The 18874-nt window shown below is 43.6% G+C and overlaps 1 protein-coding gene across 2 annotated transcripts in view; it reads left to right on the top strand.

Moving 5' to 3' along the window:
• USP48 (ubiquitin specific peptidase 48) overlaps positions 1-18874 on the top strand; it is a 61464-nt gene that overhangs the window by 12310 nt on the left and 30280 nt on the right. Inside the window, exons 10-15 of one of the 2 annotated variants that reach the window (XM_039508591.1) lie at positions 2748-2870; positions 5679-5828; positions 11811-12011; positions 13094-13208; positions 13534-13664; positions 15544-15615. In XM_039508591.1, coding sequence (XP_039364525.1) covers positions 2748-2870; positions 5679-5828; positions 11811-12011; positions 13094-13208; positions 13534-13664; positions 15544-15615 — 792 coding nt within the window. Of the gene's footprint in view, positions 1-2744; positions 2871-5678; positions 5829-11810; positions 12012-13093; positions 13209-13533; positions 13665-15543; positions 15616-18874 lie in introns of both variants that reach the window. The other variant, XM_039508590.1, reaches the window with a different exon arrangement.

The following is an 18874-nucleotide window of genomic DNA, read 5'->3' as shown; positions in this document are numbered from 1 at the left end:
ATAAGTGTGGATAGTTACGCTGGAGGGTTAAGCGTTTGTGGACCCTATCAATGTAGTACTGGAGTTTCCCAAGAAATAACAACATATGCCTACAGTATTTTCCATGTGTTGTATTAAAGGTTTGATCATAAGCAGGTTTTTCCTTCATTTAAAAAAACAACAACTTTGCTTTTAAAATTGCAAATATACATACATATTTTTGTAAACTTTCTTTTTCTGGCAGGCTGGAGATTAAGATAGAATTACAGGTTCAGAAATATTGGTTGGCATTATATAGCCAAATTCTTTCCATCTCTTAAGTCCAGTTAAAGGTGGAAGTTGAACCAGCCACCCTGGAATAACTCTTTATTTCCTGCACTGCACTTTGAGATTTGTAGGTGTCATGCAGTGGGAAAGGACACGTTTCTGTTATGTGCATAAAGCAATGTTTAAATTCTCTGCAACCCAGTCTGAGTAAGCATTAGACCAGGGGTCGGCAACCTATGGCACGTATGCCAAAGATGGCACGCGAGCCAATTTTTAATGGCACGTGGCTGCCTGCTGGGACTCCGCGTGCCATTAAAAATCCTGCCGATGCGGCAAGCCACAGGGTCTGCGGTCCCGGGCCAGAGCGCCGGCCGAGCGCAGCAAGCCGCCAGCCCCTCCCCCGCCTTCCCCCAGAGCCCTGCTGACGCACGTGCAGCGCTCTGGGGGCTGGGGCTGCGTGCTCCCGCGGGGCAGCGTTTGGCTCCGTGGAGAGGTAAAGATGCTCCCCGCTCATCCAGAGCCCTGCTGTTGCGCGCACATCGCTCCGCGAGGCGGGGTGGGGCTGGGCAGCGCGCAGCGGCGGCAGCAGGGAGCCTCATGGTAAGGGAGCCGGGGGCGGGGGGTTGGGTAAGGGGTGGGGGCAGTCAAGGGGCAGGGAGCAGGGTGGGTTGGATGGGGTGGGATCCCGGGGTGGTTAGGGGCGGGGTCTCTGGAGGGGGCAGTCAGGGAGCGGGGAGGGTTGGATGGGGCATGGGAGTCCCGGGGTCTGTTTGGGGGGTGGATAGGGGTCAGGGCAGTCAGGGGACAGGGAGCAAGGAGGGTCCTGGGGGAGCAGTTAGGGTGGGCGGGGTCTCTGGAGGGGGTGGTCAGGGAACAAGGAGCTGAGGGGGTTGGATGAGTCGGGAGTTCTGGGGGGGCTGTCAGGAGGCAGGGGTGTGGAGAGGGGTTGGGGCAGGCAGGGAGCGGGGTGGGGGGTTGTATGGGTCCAGAGTTCTGGGGGTCCTGTCGGGGCGGGGAGTGGTTAGATAGGCATTGGAGTCCAGGGGGTTCTGCCTGGGTGCGGGGGTGTGGATAAGGGTTGGGGCAGTCAAGGGACAGGTAGAGGGTAGTGTCCTAGGGAAGCAGTCAGGGGACAAGGGGCAGGGAGGCTTAGATAGGGGGTGGGGTCCCAGGAGGGGGTAGTTGGGACAAGGAGCGGTGGAGGGTTGGGGGTTCGGGGGGGGCAGTCACCCAGCCCTGAGCCCTGCCCCCCTCCCCACACACACACCCAGGCCCCTGCCCTGAGCCCTGCACCTCCACGCCCCCACCCAGGCCCCTGCCCTGAGCCCTGTACCACCCAGCCCTCTGACTCCTTCACACCCCGCCCCATGCCCCCAGCCCTGACTCTGGCACCCCCACACATACCCAGCCCCCGACCCAGACACCTGCACCCCCCCATGCCCCCAGCCCTCTGCCCTGACTCTTGCACCCTCCACATCCCCAGCCCCCCCATCCCATGCACCCCGCACATCCCCCCCCCCACCCAGAGCACCAAACGGGAGTCACATTCCCACCTGCACCCCTCACACCAAATGGGAGCTGCCCAGGTAAGTGCCCCCACACCCAAACCTCCTGCCCCAACCCTGAGCCCCCTCCCTCATTTTAGCTCCTGGCCAGACCCTTCACCCCCAGCCCTGTGCTCAGTGCACTCCCACCCTCAGCTCAGTGCAGAGAGAGGAAGAGAATGGGCCAGAACCAGGGAGAAGGTAGGTACCCACTGTATGTGGGCAGGGCCGGGACCCCAGACCGGCAGCGGGCTGAGCGGGGCCGGGAGCTGGGATCCTGGCTGGCAGGAGCCGGAGGATGGAACCCCTGAGCGGCAGTGGGCTGAGCCGCTCAGTCCACAGCCTGTCTGGGGTCCCTGCTGCCGGCCCCGCACAGCCCGCTGCCAGTCTGGAGTTCTGGCTGCCAGACCCTTCCCAGCTGGAGTCCCGGCCGCAGGCCCCACTCAGCCCACTGCCGGCCTAGGTGAACAGAACCCCAGACCAGCAGTAGGCTGAGCGGGCCGGTGGCGTAAGATCAACATTTTAATTTAATTTTAAATGAAGCTTCTTAAACATTTTGAAAACCTTGTTTATTTTACAATACAACACTAGTTTGTTATATTATATATAGACTTGTAGAGAGAGAGACCTTCTAAAAAACATTAAAATGTATTACCGGCACGTGAAACCTTAAATTAGAGTGAATAAATGAAGACTCAGCACACCGCTTCTGAAAGGTTGCCGACCCCTGCATTAGACAGTGGTATTTGGTATAAGGAAATCTGCATTGATTTGACTTGTACACAGTACGCAGGCCAAACTGTCCGTATTATGCTGGAGGAAAGTTCTGGTGACGTTGGAGATAATGTGTATGTGTTAGGGAGGAATTGAAATGAGATGTGCGATACTCCCCATTTGAAGGAGAATAAATATGCTGGAATACATGTTTATTATTTTTTGGCTTCTGTACTTCAGCAGAGCCTTCTAAATCTCAGACTCGTAAACCCAAGTGTGGGAAAGGAACTCACTGCTCTCGAAATGCTTACATGTTGGTGTATCGACTGCAAACACGGGAAAAATCTCTAACAGCAGAAGTCCCAAGTAAGTGAACTTGGACTCTTCAAACCTATTCCTGTCAGATGCAGCAAGGCTTCGTACGTCTGTTTGGGCCAGTTCCAGAGGGAAATTAGCACTTCTCTTAAATACTTTTTGCAGCACTGAGTCCAGTAGAATAAAAGCTTACTTTAAATGATCCAACAATTATTCCAGCAATAAGCACTCACTCTATAGTACACTAGTAATTATAACTGATACTTATTGAGTAGTCTACTGGTCCTGATACATGCACCAGCAGCGGCTTACTGATATTTGTTACTATTTGACTTGCTAAGTATATACATAACTTTTTAAAAGAATTAAGTTTTGCAATGTATTCTTCTACTATGAAAAATAGTTCCTAGGAAAGTGGAAAGAATAAGAGCAAAAAGGCCATACATACCTTTTTATCTATATATTTCATATATTTGTGTTATGTTCTTCTTAACAGTTTGTCTTCCACCCCTACTGTGCTTCTCTCCCTCTCCCTCTAAAAGCCAAGCTGTCTTTTCAGCAGCAGTTTGTGGCCCATCAGCCAGTCTTCTCTCATTTTCTTTCACAAAATTATTTAGAATACTGGCAAGTTACCCCAGTTAGCTTTTCACTAAAAAGAGTGGAGTGTCTGAAAGGATATCCCTTTGCAGTTCAAATGACAGTTTGACCCTCTGTATGAAGGAGGGTAAGTTTAAAATTTCATGCCCATAACCGCTCCGTGACCTTGTCCGATCGATGTTACCACCTGAACTCCTGTAATATAATAGGTGTGAGGCTTTATCATGTGTGTTCAAGTAGACCCAGTTGTTAACAGCAGAGTCAGTGCACATCATCACAAAATGCTCAGCTGGCCAATCAAAGTGGCTTTGAATAATTAGTGCCCACAGCCAGATTCTCATTTTAATTTTTAAACTAATTATGTCTAAAAGTTAAATAATGATGGCTAAAAGATGTCAGTGGTGTATATACTGTAGCGAGTGTGGGCAGTCCTGGTGTTTGACAGTGGCTCAGTTCTCTTGTTTCTGTCCGAATGGTCTGCTACACCTCGCAAGTACTTGTTACTTCTCTTAATGTGAACAAAGGGTATAAGGAATATAAGAGTGCAGGCCATTCACGGATTTTTCATTTAAGTATTCATGGCCTATCTTAGAGCTTCGAGGAGGTGGGAATCCAATTGGTGAATGGATTTAATACTAATACCTAACAAAGCACTATATATGAATTCTTGCATCTGAAGAAGTGGGTATTCACCCACGAAAGCTCATGCTGCAGAACGCCTGTGTTTAAACAGATCCAGACTAACACGGCTACCCCTCTGATATATATGAATTGTAATTAATCTTCCTGGGGCACTAGGCATGGAGGTGTTAGTCCTGTTTTAGCGGGTGGGGGAAGTAAGGTGTTGGAGTGAATTGACTTGCTGCAAGCCACACAGCAGGTCCTACTGATGGCAGGAATACACCTGGGGTCACCTGAGTCATGGCCTCTTGCCCTAGCTGCCATGCCATACTGACTGCTAAGTTAACTGTAAAAGTGAAAGGATCAACCTGAATGTATTGAACTAAATACATTGTCCCAGAAACAATTTTTTTAGCATCAAGGTTAAATAAAATTAAGAACATTCTGAGAGATTTGTGTAGAACCTGTCATGATGGTAAAATGAAAAATACATCTGAGTTAACGTTTCCCACACAGCTTAGTTCTTAAATTCTAAATGTAGAAGAAAATTTCACAGGAAATATTTTGCACCTTCTTTGTACCATTACTGTAAGGATGTAGGCGGTCTTCTGTCCTTTCCCCTTTGTCCTCTTTTCACTATTAATTGACTGCTACATCTGTTTTGTGTTAGGCCTGTTATTGTACACCTTCGCTTATTTTTCCTCCCTTTCCTTCCCCCTTTGTGTGAATTCCCATCATTCCCACAGTTTCCATTTCTTCATCTGAAGTATCCTATTTTATTTCACTGGTGACACTAAAACTTCCAGTCACCCTCCCCTTTCAGTTGAATCAGCAGCCTTTCAGTTTCCCTGCCTGTTCCCTTTAATTCACAGGAGTTCTTAACAGTTTTCTGTGCTTATCACTAAACCATGTAGAACCTGGATCACTAAGATTTCATATGTGCCTCCAAATCCTTCTTGCTGGCCTCTCTGGTAGGTGGTATTAAGGATTCTGGTGTGCTGCTGAGACTGAAGACCCAGGTTTTCTGTATCTCAATAGGAAGAACGATTGCTCCAAAGAAATAGAGAGGACCTGTGGGTTGCTGAGATGAGTGGGAGGCAAGAAATAGAACCAGGGGCCTCAAAGAGTAGTAGGAACATCACTGAAACAGCCTGGTGGGCTCACAGTCTGCAGCCCTTCACCATTACAGCTGTACAAAAACTCTTGCTGCTTTTTTCCTTAGTGTGTTTAACAACATATTATAGTACATTATTGGTAATCCTTTCAAACATGTGAAAAGTATTTGTCACGCACCAAAGGTTTTTCTAAACCACTGCAGGTATCACGTCCTCCATAGTAAACTCTGTTGGGCAGTATTAAATCATTTGCATCCCACGTCTCTTTTACATTGAATTACCCATATGGGCACAAATACTGAAATGTAAATATTGTTGAGAAGGAATATCCAGGCACTTGACTTCTAGAAAGACTCTGTATTTCATTATTTGTGTGAGGAAACCTTTAAGCTCAGTGGTTGTTACCATTGTATATTACTGCTCACTGGGAAAATTGGCATAATTGACTTTAATTTTGGCCATCTTTTTTTAAGACAGAGTAGGATTAGTGGTAGCTAGTACGTCTGCTTTCTTTCTTTCTCCATAGCTTTTCTGCAGGAGCTCGTCGAACGGGATAACTGCAAGTTTGAAGAGTGGTGTAACGAAATGGCAGATATGCGTAAACAAAGCGTGGTCAGAGGCAAAATCAAACATGAAGAGGTGAAGGAGCTCTACCAAAGGTTGCCTGCTGAAGCTGGTCTGTAAGATATTCTGGTAGTATTTTATAGTAGACCATTGTTAAGATTAGCACTGTAAATAAATCACTAAATTAATCCTATTTCCCATTTATGTATAAGTTCATATAGTGGATGTTGCTCCCCTTTTCCTCGTAGCCTTTTGTGATCTGGTATTTGTGGTAGCTACTGCAAGACTTTGGGCAGTGGAGAAGGACACTGACATCCACTCATTCTCTACCTCACTCAGACTTCCTGCTGCTGTAGATTTTAAAGTACCTAAACAAGATTTGGAAGGTGTGAGTTTGAAAATATTAATATAAATTTACAAGTGTTTAATTTTCTGCAGGAGCCTTTCCCCAAAAATTCATTCCTTTTTCTTCAGATATGCTGTTTGTTTCTGGATCATTAGTGCCACATTAATACATGCTAGCACGTGAGTTCATGATCAGAGCATATCATTAGAAGCTTTTAGATGCTATTGTTTTTTTCCCCTTAGGAGAGAAGGGCATGTTGACCAACACTTAAGACTACAGGAGAGGATGCATGATCAGTGTTGCCTTTCCCCATAATGCTTTCTGCCACAACCTACTTTCTTCTTCTTACTCGTTTTTCCTGTCTCTCATTATAACTGCCATCAGTGCCGTCTCTCCCTGTCTTTCTCTTTCTTGATTTACTCCCTCACCCTCAATGATGCCCTTGTCAGTCACCCTCCTGTGCTTTTTCCTTGTACCACCAGGCCCGTTTTCTGCTGCCCTGTGAACAGCTTAGCTCACTGTTGATTGATAGCACTGACAAGGAAGTAACTTAGGTAATCCTGCATCTCCAGCTCACTTGCATGCTTTGGTGCTGTTGATCCAAATGAATCAGCAGGTAATAGGTCACACTTTCACTCAACCTTTTGCCAGAAAGTCATTAATTTAATTCTTACAGACACTTGGAAACTCCATGTCGGCAAGTTTTTATCTATGAGAATTCCATGATGGGGTTGCCAAAATGTGAGGTTTTGGTTTGCAAGAAAATTTTAATATTTTGGAATGGAAGCAGGTTTTACTGAATTTTTTTGCAAACTGAAGTCACTCTGAAAATTTCATTTAATAAAAACACTGAAATAGGGTGTTCCAAAATAGAAATATGGGAAATTGACATTCTTGTGAGTTTACCCATTGCCACCACTGCATAGTTGAGGTGAAGCTGACAAGAATATCAGTTTCAGCCTGGGCTCCAAAGGCTGCTGTCACAGAGCAGGGAGGTTAGCAACCCCAAGAGTCCTAGCCCCAGCTGGGGCTCCCCGTGGTACAGCTTCAGAATGGGGAGCCTACCAGCCCTGAGAGCCCCTGAAATAGATTCAGCAAAACATTTCCCTTCTGATAATTGGCATTTTCTGGTGAAACTAAGTTTCATCAGAAAATTTCCAACCAGCTCTCTTCCAGGAGTCACTCTGTCCAGAGCTTTGTGTATCCTATGAATAAGTTGTTACTGACTGATTCTTCTCTCCTTTCCACTTTTAACTTACTGCCTTTTTCACGTCTTTAAATACTAAAAGTTGGATTTATTCCTTTCTCTCCTCAGTTTTCCATGGGGTGAGGGTACAGATATGTGCTATGGTTGCTTTATACAGACAGTATTATCCAAAACACGTCTCCTAGAAACTTTTTCAGTAGTTTTCAATTAAGATTGCAACTCCTTCTTATAAAAAGCGCAAGCAGACTCTCTGATATTTCAGTTCATAAAATACTTTGGCCAAAATTTTCAAACTTGGATTCCCAAAATTTAGCACTTGATTCCAAATTAAGGCACCTAAGTACAAGGCCTGACTTTTCTTCCAGAGGTATTGACCACCAACAACGTTAGGTCAGTGAGAGCTGCATCTAGAGCTTGACATCTCTAAATATCTAGTCACTTCTGTTCAGATTCTTAACTTTAAATATCCAGGTTTGAAAATTATGGCATTTATGCTTAAAACTAATGAAAAGCTGTGAAGTGAAGGCAGGTGTTCACCCTGGATTCCCTACTGTTGGATCCATGCTCTGAGTGTAAACCTCTACCTCGATATAATGCTGTCCTTGGGAGCCAAAAAATCTTACCATGTTATAGGTAAAACTGTTATATTGAACTTGTTTTGATTCACTGGAGTGTGCAGCCCCTCCCCCCGGAGCACTGCTTTACCGCATTAGATCCAAATTTGTGTTATATCAAGTGGCATTATATCAAGGTAGCGGTGTATTTTTGAAGTGCCATTGCTAAATCGAGGATGCTGGGGCATTCTCTTCACAGATATGGGTCACTTTTGGAGAACAAGAATTACAAGTAATTTCCTGTCACTTTGGCTTTCTAAAAATAATTAGAATAGTTTGCTATTGGTGATATTTATTCCTTATATAAATGTTCATATCTCACTCTGACAGGTTTCCAGACAGTGCGCACTCATGCTGCTTACATTTTGGAAATCAAGTTGGTGGTCCAAGTTTCTCTCAGTTGCATGAATTGGGATTTTTTTTGTCCCAAGATGTTCCATTAGAAATGGTTTAACTGAATCCTCCAGAGATTGTGGCCATGTTTTATGTAGAGTGAATACAATATAGCCATAGTGAAGCTTACACTTTTTCAGATAAACCATATTTATGTAGAATCATTTCCTGAGATGTAGAAGCTGCAGATTGTGCTGAGGAACAGTTTGAGGCCTAAGATTATGAAACGTCCAGTGTTCATTACAGTACATAAAGTATTTGGTTACAGCTTTGCTGTGCCTCTCTATATGAAATGTGAAGGATTGTTATAAATGCAACTGGCAGTGGAAATTTCAGAAGTGTTGTTGATGCATCAGCCAGGTGTATTTAATTTCCTGACCTCTCCCTCCCTCTCTTTCTTCATCCCCCTACCCTGTTAATTTCCCAATATTCTTTTAGAAATGCCAGTGATTATCTTTTCAGTATTGACTAGATTTGGTGTGCAGAAGTAAAACATGTTGCTCGATATGTAATTAAATCTATCTTAGAACCCAAAGATGATTGACAGTAATGGAAAATAAGAAAAAGCATTATTTGAGATCAGCGTTTTGCCATTTGGCATTTCATAGCGATTTGTTAATTACATTTCCAGTTGCTTTTTCTGTAAAATTCCTGGTTTTACAAGTATAGCCACACTGTTTTGGGTTACATGTGTCATTAGTGTGACTGTATCCAGATATTTGACTCAAGTATTTTATATAAAGCCATTCATTCCTTCTAGTGTCTGTGCTGGTATGTCTGATCCTCCAGAAATTGTACCTGTGTATTTTGTAAATGCGTAGAAAAGCATTTCTTGTTTAAAAAACAAAACAGAAATTGCTACAATCTTAAATTGTTAGTATTATGACATTTCTAGTCAGCTTCTCCTTCAGTATAAGTTTTTAATGTGGGGTCTGTGCTTTTTCTGAATGCTAATTTTTGACAAATTTCCTAGACTTAAAAAAAAAAAAATTAAAAAAAAAATTGCTTGATATTTTCATGGTTTCCTCCTTACAGCCAAATCTTGCATTGTTACTGTGACATCCTGTTGCTCTCGAGTCTATTTTGATAGTTTGTTGTCTACTTGGGCAGTATGGATTAAGAATTCAAATATAAAAAATATTTTTCCAACCAAAATGCAGAAATTGAGCATTATTTTAAATCTGATAGATGAAGCAAATTTGGTGAAATAGTTCCGATGTATTATTTAATTTGTATGACTATAGCACAGGGGTCGGCAACCTGCGGCACGCGGGCCGAAGACGGTATGCGAGACAATTTTTAATGGCACGCTGCTGCCTGCTGGGGTCCCGGCCCCACTCAGCCTCCCCACCCACCTCTCTCCTGTGGGGGCAGGAGGCAGAAGCTTGGTCCTGTTGGCAGCCAAGCTCCCCTCTCCCCCACTTCTTCCCCCAGCGTGCTGCCTTCCCCCTGCGCTACCTCTTCTCCTTCCTTGCACCGATCAGCTGATGGCCCTTGCCAAGGGGAGGGGGAGTGGAGCTGCAGTGCGCTCACTGCTCCGGGGAGGAGGCAGAGAAGAGGTGGGGACGGACGGGGCCCTGGGGAAAGGGGTGGAATCGGGCATATCCCCTCCAGCCCCCTGCCATGAGCCGCCCCTGACAGGGGGCTGGGAGCACCCCCACGAGCCGAGCACCCCAGCCCTCTGACCTGACCCCTGCACCCCCGCACACACTCCCAGCCCTCCCACACTCTGACTCCTGCACCCCCGCACACATGCCCCCCATGCCCTGACTCTTGTACCCCCCCACATCCCCACCCCCACCCTGAGCACCAAACAGGAGCTCCTGCACCTGCCCCCCTTCCCCCCCGTCCCACTTGCACCCCCAGTCTGGGGTCCCGGCCTCTCTCAGCCTGCTGCCAGTCTGGGGTCCCGGCTGCTGGCCCCTTGCCAGCTGGGGTCCTGCAGGCCCCACTCAGCCCGCTGCGGAACTAGGTGAATAGAACCCCAGGCTGACTGCGGGCTGAGTGGGCTGGTGGCATAAGATCAGCATTTTAATTTAATTTTAAATTAAGCTTCTTAAACATTTTGAAAATCGTGTTTACTTTACATACAACAGTTTAGTTACGCAATATAGACTTAGAGAGAGAGACCTTCTAAAAAACGTTAAAATGTATTACCAGCACGTGAAACTTTTAAGTTAAAGTGAATAAGTGAAGATCGGCACACCACTTCTGAAAGGTTGCCGACCCCTGCTACAGCACCTAGGAGCCCTAGTCATGGGCCAGGCCCCATTGTGCTGGGTGTTGTACAGACACAGAACACAGACAGTCCCTTGTCTCAAGACTTTACAATCTGATCTAAAGAAATAGCATTCTGCCTGATGAATACATGCTGTAAAAAGCAACCTGTAAATCCAGGTTAACTTGACTGATACTGTTGATAGATTATGATATTTAACAAAAACTTGTTCTGGGGAACATGTATCATCAGAAGTTCGATGTCAGAGCTGTTCAGAAGAGTGAGAGGTTCAGTGCTTCAACAGTAACATGAACATACAAGGTTCTGTTTTGGAAGCAACACACACCAACAATCTGTATTTGAAAAATTGGCAGCATATCACATGCAAGCTTCTATTCATCTGTTATATAGGCAGTAGATAAACTTACTCACTGTAGTTCTAGTTAGAGTTAACTGCTAGCATTCATCATCTAGATTCCCCTGATTTCTTTTAATGTACTTTAAGCACATAGGGGTTTGCGTGTTGTTTCAAGACAGATCTAATTCTTTATAATTGTATAAATTGTATCCTGTCCCCTTATGACTATCCTAGTTAGTGTATCTGTGCTGTGTATAGCCGTGTCAGTCCCAGAATATTAGAGAGGCAAGGTGGGCGACCCTCGAAGTGCCTTTCCCAGGCCTGAAGAAGAGCTCGGTATAACCTTGAAAGCTTGTCTCTCTCACCAACAGAAGTTGGTCCAATAAAAGATATTATCTCACCCACCTTGACATTAATAGTTAATATATACATCAGATACACTAACCTTTATTACACTCCTACATTATTACTTTAAACTTCTAATTTACATATTTACCTCATAATTAAGGAAAACAGACTTTTGAATGGAGCATTTAACTCTCAAAGTAATATATTGCATTCTCTCCTAATTTAACAGTAGGTAGATTTTTCCTGTAATGTTCTGAAATAAAATAAGCTACTGTAGCCAAAAGGTGCTACAGTTTGAAAATGTTCTCTGGCTTCACTAGCCAGTTTCCTATTTGAATTTAAAATGATACTTGTCTCAGATGTATTTTCACACAGCTGTTGACTTCTAGAAGGGACACCATGATATAAAACTACATAGTTAACATCAGAATTGGCATGGAAACAGAATTAAATGTTTGAAAATATTGTATAATGGGAATCTAACTTTTTCCCCACAAACTTTTTAATTTAAAAAAAGTACTGTTGAACAGTAGAGTAATTTTAAAATGTCATCTCTTGTATCATGTACTTGTGGAAATGTACAGGTTTGTTTCTGTTCACTTTTTTCCAGGGTGCCCGTATGAGTTTGTCTCTCTTGAATGGTTACAGAAATGGTTGGATGAATCTGCCCCTCCCAAACCCATAGATAACACTGCATGCTTGTGTTCACATGGCAAATTGCACCCTGATAAAATATCAATTATGAAGAGAATATCTGAGTATGTTGCTGACTACTTCTACAGGAGATACGGAGGGGGGCCCAGGCTAAATGGTAAGATTCAACTATAGTATCTGGATATAAAGCACTCTCACATGGCAAGCTTTTTGGGGGATTTAAATTTTTGTATATTGAAATTTTGTTTTACATCCTTTGTCAATATAATGTAGCTTCATCTTTGGCCAGAATAGCTGTCCTGCTTGTATTTTTCCAGATGGCTGCTTTTGAGAGTACTGCTTAGTTATGGTCAAGCAGATAGGCTGACTAGGGAACATGAATGGTGGATATATTTCAGATCTTGATTCTGCTTTGTGCCTTGAAGCAGTTTTGTTCAGTCACTTTAAAAAAAAAAAAAAAAGTACATTTAGGTAGAAACAACTTGAAACGTTAATATTTTAAAAAGTTTCATTAAAATAAACTTTCTGTAAAATAGCAAAACTTGTATAAAGATCCTAAAATTGGGGAATGGTGAAGCTCCTGGGCCCATTATTTCTACAGATGCTGTATAGGCAGTGCCTCATGTATTGTATCATTCTCTGCTGAGAAGAGCCAGTATTTTGGAACCCTATTCTCAGAGCAATGAAGAAGTGAGGGTGTGCTAACCAAGGAGAGAAACTGTCTGTCTTCTTTCACTTGTAGATTCCCTCAAGCAGCCCAGTGCCTAGGAAGTATGTTTATAGTGTGTATACACTGCATGTTTACATACTGTGGCAGGTTTTTTATGAATGGTAAAACTGCCGTTGCAAATTTCTGAACTGTCCTTTTTAAACCCACGGTTTACCTAGGTCTACACATATTGCTGTTTTCAAGCTTGTTGTAGTAAATATAAACTGTTAATATCAGAAATGCAGACTTGTGAAACTGAGGTGATGAGAAATGTTGATGCTAAAGGAACAAACCCAACCTTATAAAAACTTACTACAATTATATGTAAATTTGGTCCAGTTCAGCTGTTACCATGCATTTCCATCTAAATCATAGGTAGTAGAAAATGCCACTGTCAGTAACTACATTAAGCCTGCTTGACTGACAGCACCTTCAAATGGTGATGCCTGCTCTTTCAAAAATCTTAGTTTTGTTTTTAAGTGTAGCAGTTGTATTTTTGTAACATGGTGGTGTCTTTTTTGTTTCTCTAGTTAAAGCACTTTGCAAGGACTGTGTGGTAGAGAGGTGTCGAATACTACGACTGAAAAACCAATTAAACGAAGACTATAAAACTGTCACAAACTTGCTGAAAATTACAGTAAAGGGGTATGTGGTGCTGACACCTTCCAATGTTTGCATTGCACAAGTCTATTGTCAGTGATGTTAAAATCTCATTTAAAAAAAATTAAATTACTGTTTGCAGCATTGTAGCCATGTTGGTCCCAGGATATAAGAGAGAAAAGGTGGGAGAGGTAATATCTTTTATTGGACCAACTCCTGTTGGTGAGAGAGAGACGCTTTTGAGCTTACACATAAGCTTCAGGACATGAAGAGCTGTCTTTCACCAACAGGAATTGGTTCATTCTGAGCCAATAGCTGTAAATCTAAGTTATGGTTTGTATTGTAAATTCAAGTCTTTTTTTCTATACAGTAATGATGGATTTTGGGTTGGAAAGTCATCCTTGCGGAGTTGGCGTCAGTTGGCTCTGGAACAGTTAAATGAACAAGATGATGATGCAGACCAGAATAATGGAAAAATGAATGGAGATGCGCAGAACAAAGGTAGCTGTTTAAAACCAAGCAACCCAATTTCTCCCACTACCTGATAAATAGATTGGATGTTCCTATAGTATTGATTAAGCATTCTAGCTGTTCTGTTTAGTTGTAGGGATTGTTTTGAGCAGGTCTGAATGATACACAGTATAACCTCAAAGTTACGAACTGAGCAGGCAACCACACATCCCATTTAGAAATGGAAGTCTACAATCAGGCAGCGGCAGAGTTCTCCCCCTACTCCCATCCAAGATAAGCAAATACAGTACTTTTAAACATCAACTACTAAAATAATAAAGGGATAGCAACATTTTTCTTCTGCCTATTAAAGATCAAAGCTGTATTAAGTCAATGTTCATTGTAAACTTTTGAAAGAACAACCATAACGTTTTGTTCAGAGTTACTAACAGCCTCCATTTCCGAGGTGTTTGTAACTCTGCGGTTCTACTATAGTACAAAGTAGCATATATTAGATCCATATTTTGAGCAATTTCAAAAGCAATATATACTTTTTGAAGAAAAAAAGTTTTCAGCAGGTCAAACTCTGCCCTCACTACACCTATGTAATCCCACTAGGGATGTAAATAGTGTTTTTAAAAAAGTAACTGTTCATTAAAATTGTATTGGTTAAACATTTAACTGTTAATGAGTTCACAACATAGGTGTGGGAACTAGGGATGCGGAGGGGCAGGGGAAGGGGGAGCCAGCAGCACCCCCACGTTTTACATGGGGTCCTAGCTGCTGCCTCATGTCCAAACTGAGATGGGAAAGGGGCCAAGGCTCGGGGCAGGCGCAGGGCCGGCAGGCAAAATCCCAGGCACAGCACATTAGGCATTTAAATGTTAATACATTACCAGTAAGACTGATGCTTATCAGTTAACTGGTTAACATTGTACATCCCTAACTCCCAGTTAAAACTGAAGGTAGAATCTGGCCCTGCAGTTGGAACTCTAGGCCATGTCTACACTATGGGTGCTATAACAGTACAGCTACGGCACTGTAGCTATGCCAATGTGGCACCGTAATGTAGATGGTTCCTTTAGCGATAGAAGGGTTTTTTCTGCGACTGTAGGAACTCCACATATGGTAGCTAAGTTGATGGAAGCATTCTTCCATCGGCCTAGTTGTATCTACACTGGAGCTTAGGTTGGCATAGCTATGGCACATAGGGATGTGAATTTTTCACACCCTCTGAGTACTGTAGCTGTGATGTAAAACAACTTTCAAGTGTAAAACAGGCCTCAGTTGTCAACTGTTTAGGTGCAATCCATTTTATTTTCCCCTGCAGAGCTAATGGGAATGACTAGTAAAAACGTTCCTTTGTCAAAGTAAGCACATGTTACTTCTGATATTGCCCACAGTGTTGTAGGCACTTTCCAAAACAGATAAGGCACAATCCTATCTGCAAGTTACTCACATTGAAGCCTTCCAGGCGGAGTGGTTCTTGGCCTCATTTGAAGCCGTTGTGGAGCAGCAATGGGGACATCTGGTTTGGATCAGACTCCTCAAAGCAGAGAGCTGACTAATATTTTGCCTGTAAGATTTGTGTTCCCTCCACTCTGATCTGGTGGTAACTTTTCTATTATATTTGATCTGAGCAGCAAAGAGCCCAGGTGTTCTAGCTATAATGAATGCTACCTTTTGTAGTCTCATATAGAAGATAGTCTTGCGCTCCATGAACTTCAGAGCACTCACAATAGATTGTGATGCACAGTCCTGCCCTGGTACTGGAGGAATGGGCCAATAAACTTAAAGGCATATTGTTGAAGTTTCCTCAGTGTTAGAATTTTGCAGCAATTTGAAAAGGAAGCAAATTGTTACAGTTCCTCCAAAAAATCAAATTCTACTACAGAGAGCTTTTGTGCAATCTACTTTTTGTTTTGGTCAGATGAGTCAACTGAAGAAAAGAGGGAGGAGGAAGAGGAATTAAATTTTAATGAAGACCTTGTTTGCCCACATGGTAAGTGTGTATGTAGGGGACAGAACTCCTTTAACAAAGTTTATAAATCAACATTATTACCTGTGTTTGTGGCAATCTAGTGGAAGAGGTGGCATCAATGATATCTGGCAAGTTTTGTGAAAAGTGGTTTGTAGGAGATAAGGGCAAGGCATATGCACTGGTGAAGATGCTCATCTGTAAGGTGATTGTGGTGGTGTTTTTTTATAATGTTCATGGTAGAAAACCCATATTCGCAGAGGTATGTTGATCCAAACATTGTTAAAAGATGGCTAGATTCTGGCTATTCTGAAACTGGTCAGCATATTGAGTCCAGAAATCACAAAGTCCTACTTCTCTGAATTTTTCCTTCAAGAACATCTGAGCTCTGGAGCCTTACAATTTCTAATTCAAAGGCACCTTCATCACCTGAATCAAGAGTGGTCTTTGCTTCAGCAGAGACAACAAATGGATCACGAACAAATAAAAGCAAATCCTTTGGAATTTTAAAACTCTCAAATCGAATTTTAAAATTTTCGATGAGATTTTTTTTTAGGAATTCTTCCATTGTTTTCATTGACGTTTCATCTATAGCAATAACATGTAATGTGGGAAAGTACAACATCTTTCCTGTTAAGTCTGTCTGAAAGATTTCAAGATTCTTCTGAAAGGCATACATTTTTTTCAAAGAGATTCCCAATGCTGCTTGCATGGCCTTGGAGCTGCAATTTGAGGGTATTCAAGTGACCAGTAATATTGCACAGAAAAGCTACCTGTGACAGAGGGAACATCATTCCTAAATTCCATGAACTCACAAGCTTTGTTGGTCTTGTGGTTTGAAAGAAATTCTATTTATTTTTGAATTGCACAGAACCTCTCTAACACTCACCCTCTACATAATGATGTTCTCTGGTTGTGCTGGAACAGGTCACTGTATTTGGCTGAAATGTCCTGTAAAAGAACATTTAAAAGATAGTGTTGCAAGCTGGAAATTGAATGTATGCAGTTCACCAATCTCATCACAATATCTATTGGGGTTTTTTTTCAAGTCCCCAGACAACTTACTGCACAGGACAGTCTGGTAAATGATGCAGTGAAGTGTATTTAATGAGGGGTATATCATTGCCAAACTGTAGAGCAAAGACCTTCTCTTCCCCTGTCGTGGAGGGACCTCCATCTGTAACCAGCAAGTTTACTTTCTGCAGAGCTAAACTTTTTTTTTTTTTCAAAAAAGCTTTTTACCTTTTCAAAAATGATCTCTCCTGTAGTGTAGATTTCTAATGGTATTAAGCACAAAGTCTTCCTTGAAAACTTCACTGTCATAAAATCTGACAGATTCGTCCACTTCAAGAGACATCTCTTTTAAATTGGAAGGCAGTGCTGACAAACAGTTCTCATAAATTACCTCCAATCTTCGCACTGCTATGGATCAGAGAAGGGAACTTGCTTCACAATGTCATCCTTATTTCTATCTCCGTCAAAAAGCTCCTCCAGCATTTCCAGCGTGCACTCCTTCACAAGCTTGGCATCCAGGAAAGGCTTTTTCTTTTTAGCTAGTACCAACATTATCCAAAAAGAAACAGCTGTTGCTTTTCATATATAGTCGTTGATATTGTGAGAATATTTGAAGTGTGATACAAAGACTTCATATTTTCAATTTTGTCACATCTTGCAACACTGCCAGGAGGATAGGCTACGTTGAAGTTTCTGTTCTTTGATTCAAAGTGGTGCCTTAAGTTGATGACCGTACAGATAGAAACAGTGGTTTGGCATATTAAACGCAAAGGTTTTTCATTTAAATGAGGTGGCATAATAAGAAAATCTGCTGACCAGTTTGGGTTAAAAGCTCAGTTTTCGCTGTCGAGTTTGCAATGTTGTGACGAAGTGGGGGATTTGTGACATACATTTATTCCCACTCATTCATTTTTGGCTCCATTTCCATCACTAATGAAAAATGAATGGCATCCTAACTAAATCGTAGCCGATGCTATCGTAAGAACTTAAGATCCAGTAAGCAGTGCTTAATTTGGCCCCGGCACCTCTGGGCTCCAGGCCAGCAGCCACCACTCTCCGGCCGTCCAACTCTGAAGGTGGCGCTGCTGGTGGTGGTTGTGCTGCCTTCAGAGCTGGGCACCCAGCTGGCAGCTACTACTGTGTGGTCGCCCAGTCAGTGGTTCGTTTGTAGAGGGGCTTGCTGGCACTGAGCCCCGACACCTCTTTCTTTACAAATGAAGCCCTGCCAGTAAGTTACTTACTAAGGAAGTCCTAGGCAAATGATACGCAGCACATCGCTCTTTATTAATTTAATTATAAACATTTTTTTTCAGGTGTGCTGGTGGGCCACAGAGAGAGCCTGGGTGGGCCACATTTGGGCTGTGGGCCACCTATTGAGAATCACAGACCTAGATGTTGCAGAAAGTTATTAACAATTCAGCTGGTGTTGCTCTTCCCTCTGATCTTTTGGTGCTAAACTACTGCCTCAATATGAAGTAGAGGGATTCTGTTCTGTGGCAGGGAGCTGTTTTTTGGATAAGACAAAAGTGCATGGTCTGTGGCCATTTAAAGCTTATGAAAGCTGTGAAAGTACTTTGAGGTTTTGGATGAAATATACTGTGCAATTAGTCATGATTAAGGCTACGTTTTAGTCAAGGGTATTTTTAGTAAAAGTTGTGGACAGGTCACGGGCAGAAAACAAAAAATCACATGTCCATGTCTTATACAATATACCCCTGACTAAATATTTGGGGGGGGGGCAGAGGGGCAACATGGGTGCTTAGGGGTGGGGGGGGCAGCAGCCTGGGCACTTGGAGAGGGCTCCGTGAGGGGAGGGTTTGGTGGGGCTGGCAGGCTCCCTATCTGGCTCCGCACCTCCCCAGAAGCAGCAAAATCCCTCAGTTCCTAGGTGGAGGCGTGGCCCGGCAGCTCTGCACGCTGCCTCTGTTCCGAGCGCCGTCTCCACAGCTCCCATTGGCTGGGAACTGCGGCCAATGGGAGCTGTGGGGGTGGGGGTTGCAGGCGGAGGCTGTGCGCGGAGCACCCTGGCGGCGCCTCCACATAGAAGCCAAGGGATGTCGCTCTTCTGGGAGCCTCCCAACCCGCCTCTGAGGTAAGCACCGCCCAGAGCCCTCACCCCCTTCCATGCCCCAGCCCATAGCCCCCTCCCACATCCGAATTCCTGCTGCTGCTGGGAAGGGGGGCACGGTGGCCCAAGATTGCCCTAGCAGCAACCAGTGCAGCTGGCCCATGGGCTGCCTGAGCTGCTCAGGTGACCCCTGGGCCAGCT

This window comes from Mauremys reevesii, linkage group 21 (assembly GCF_016161935.1).
Source record: "Mauremys reevesii isolate NIE-2019 linkage group 21, ASM1616193v1, whole genome shotgun sequence".
NCBI lineage: Eukaryota > Metazoa > Chordata > Testudines > Geoemydidae > Mauremys > Mauremys reevesii.
This window is presented reverse-complemented; position numbering and strand designations above follow the sequence as displayed.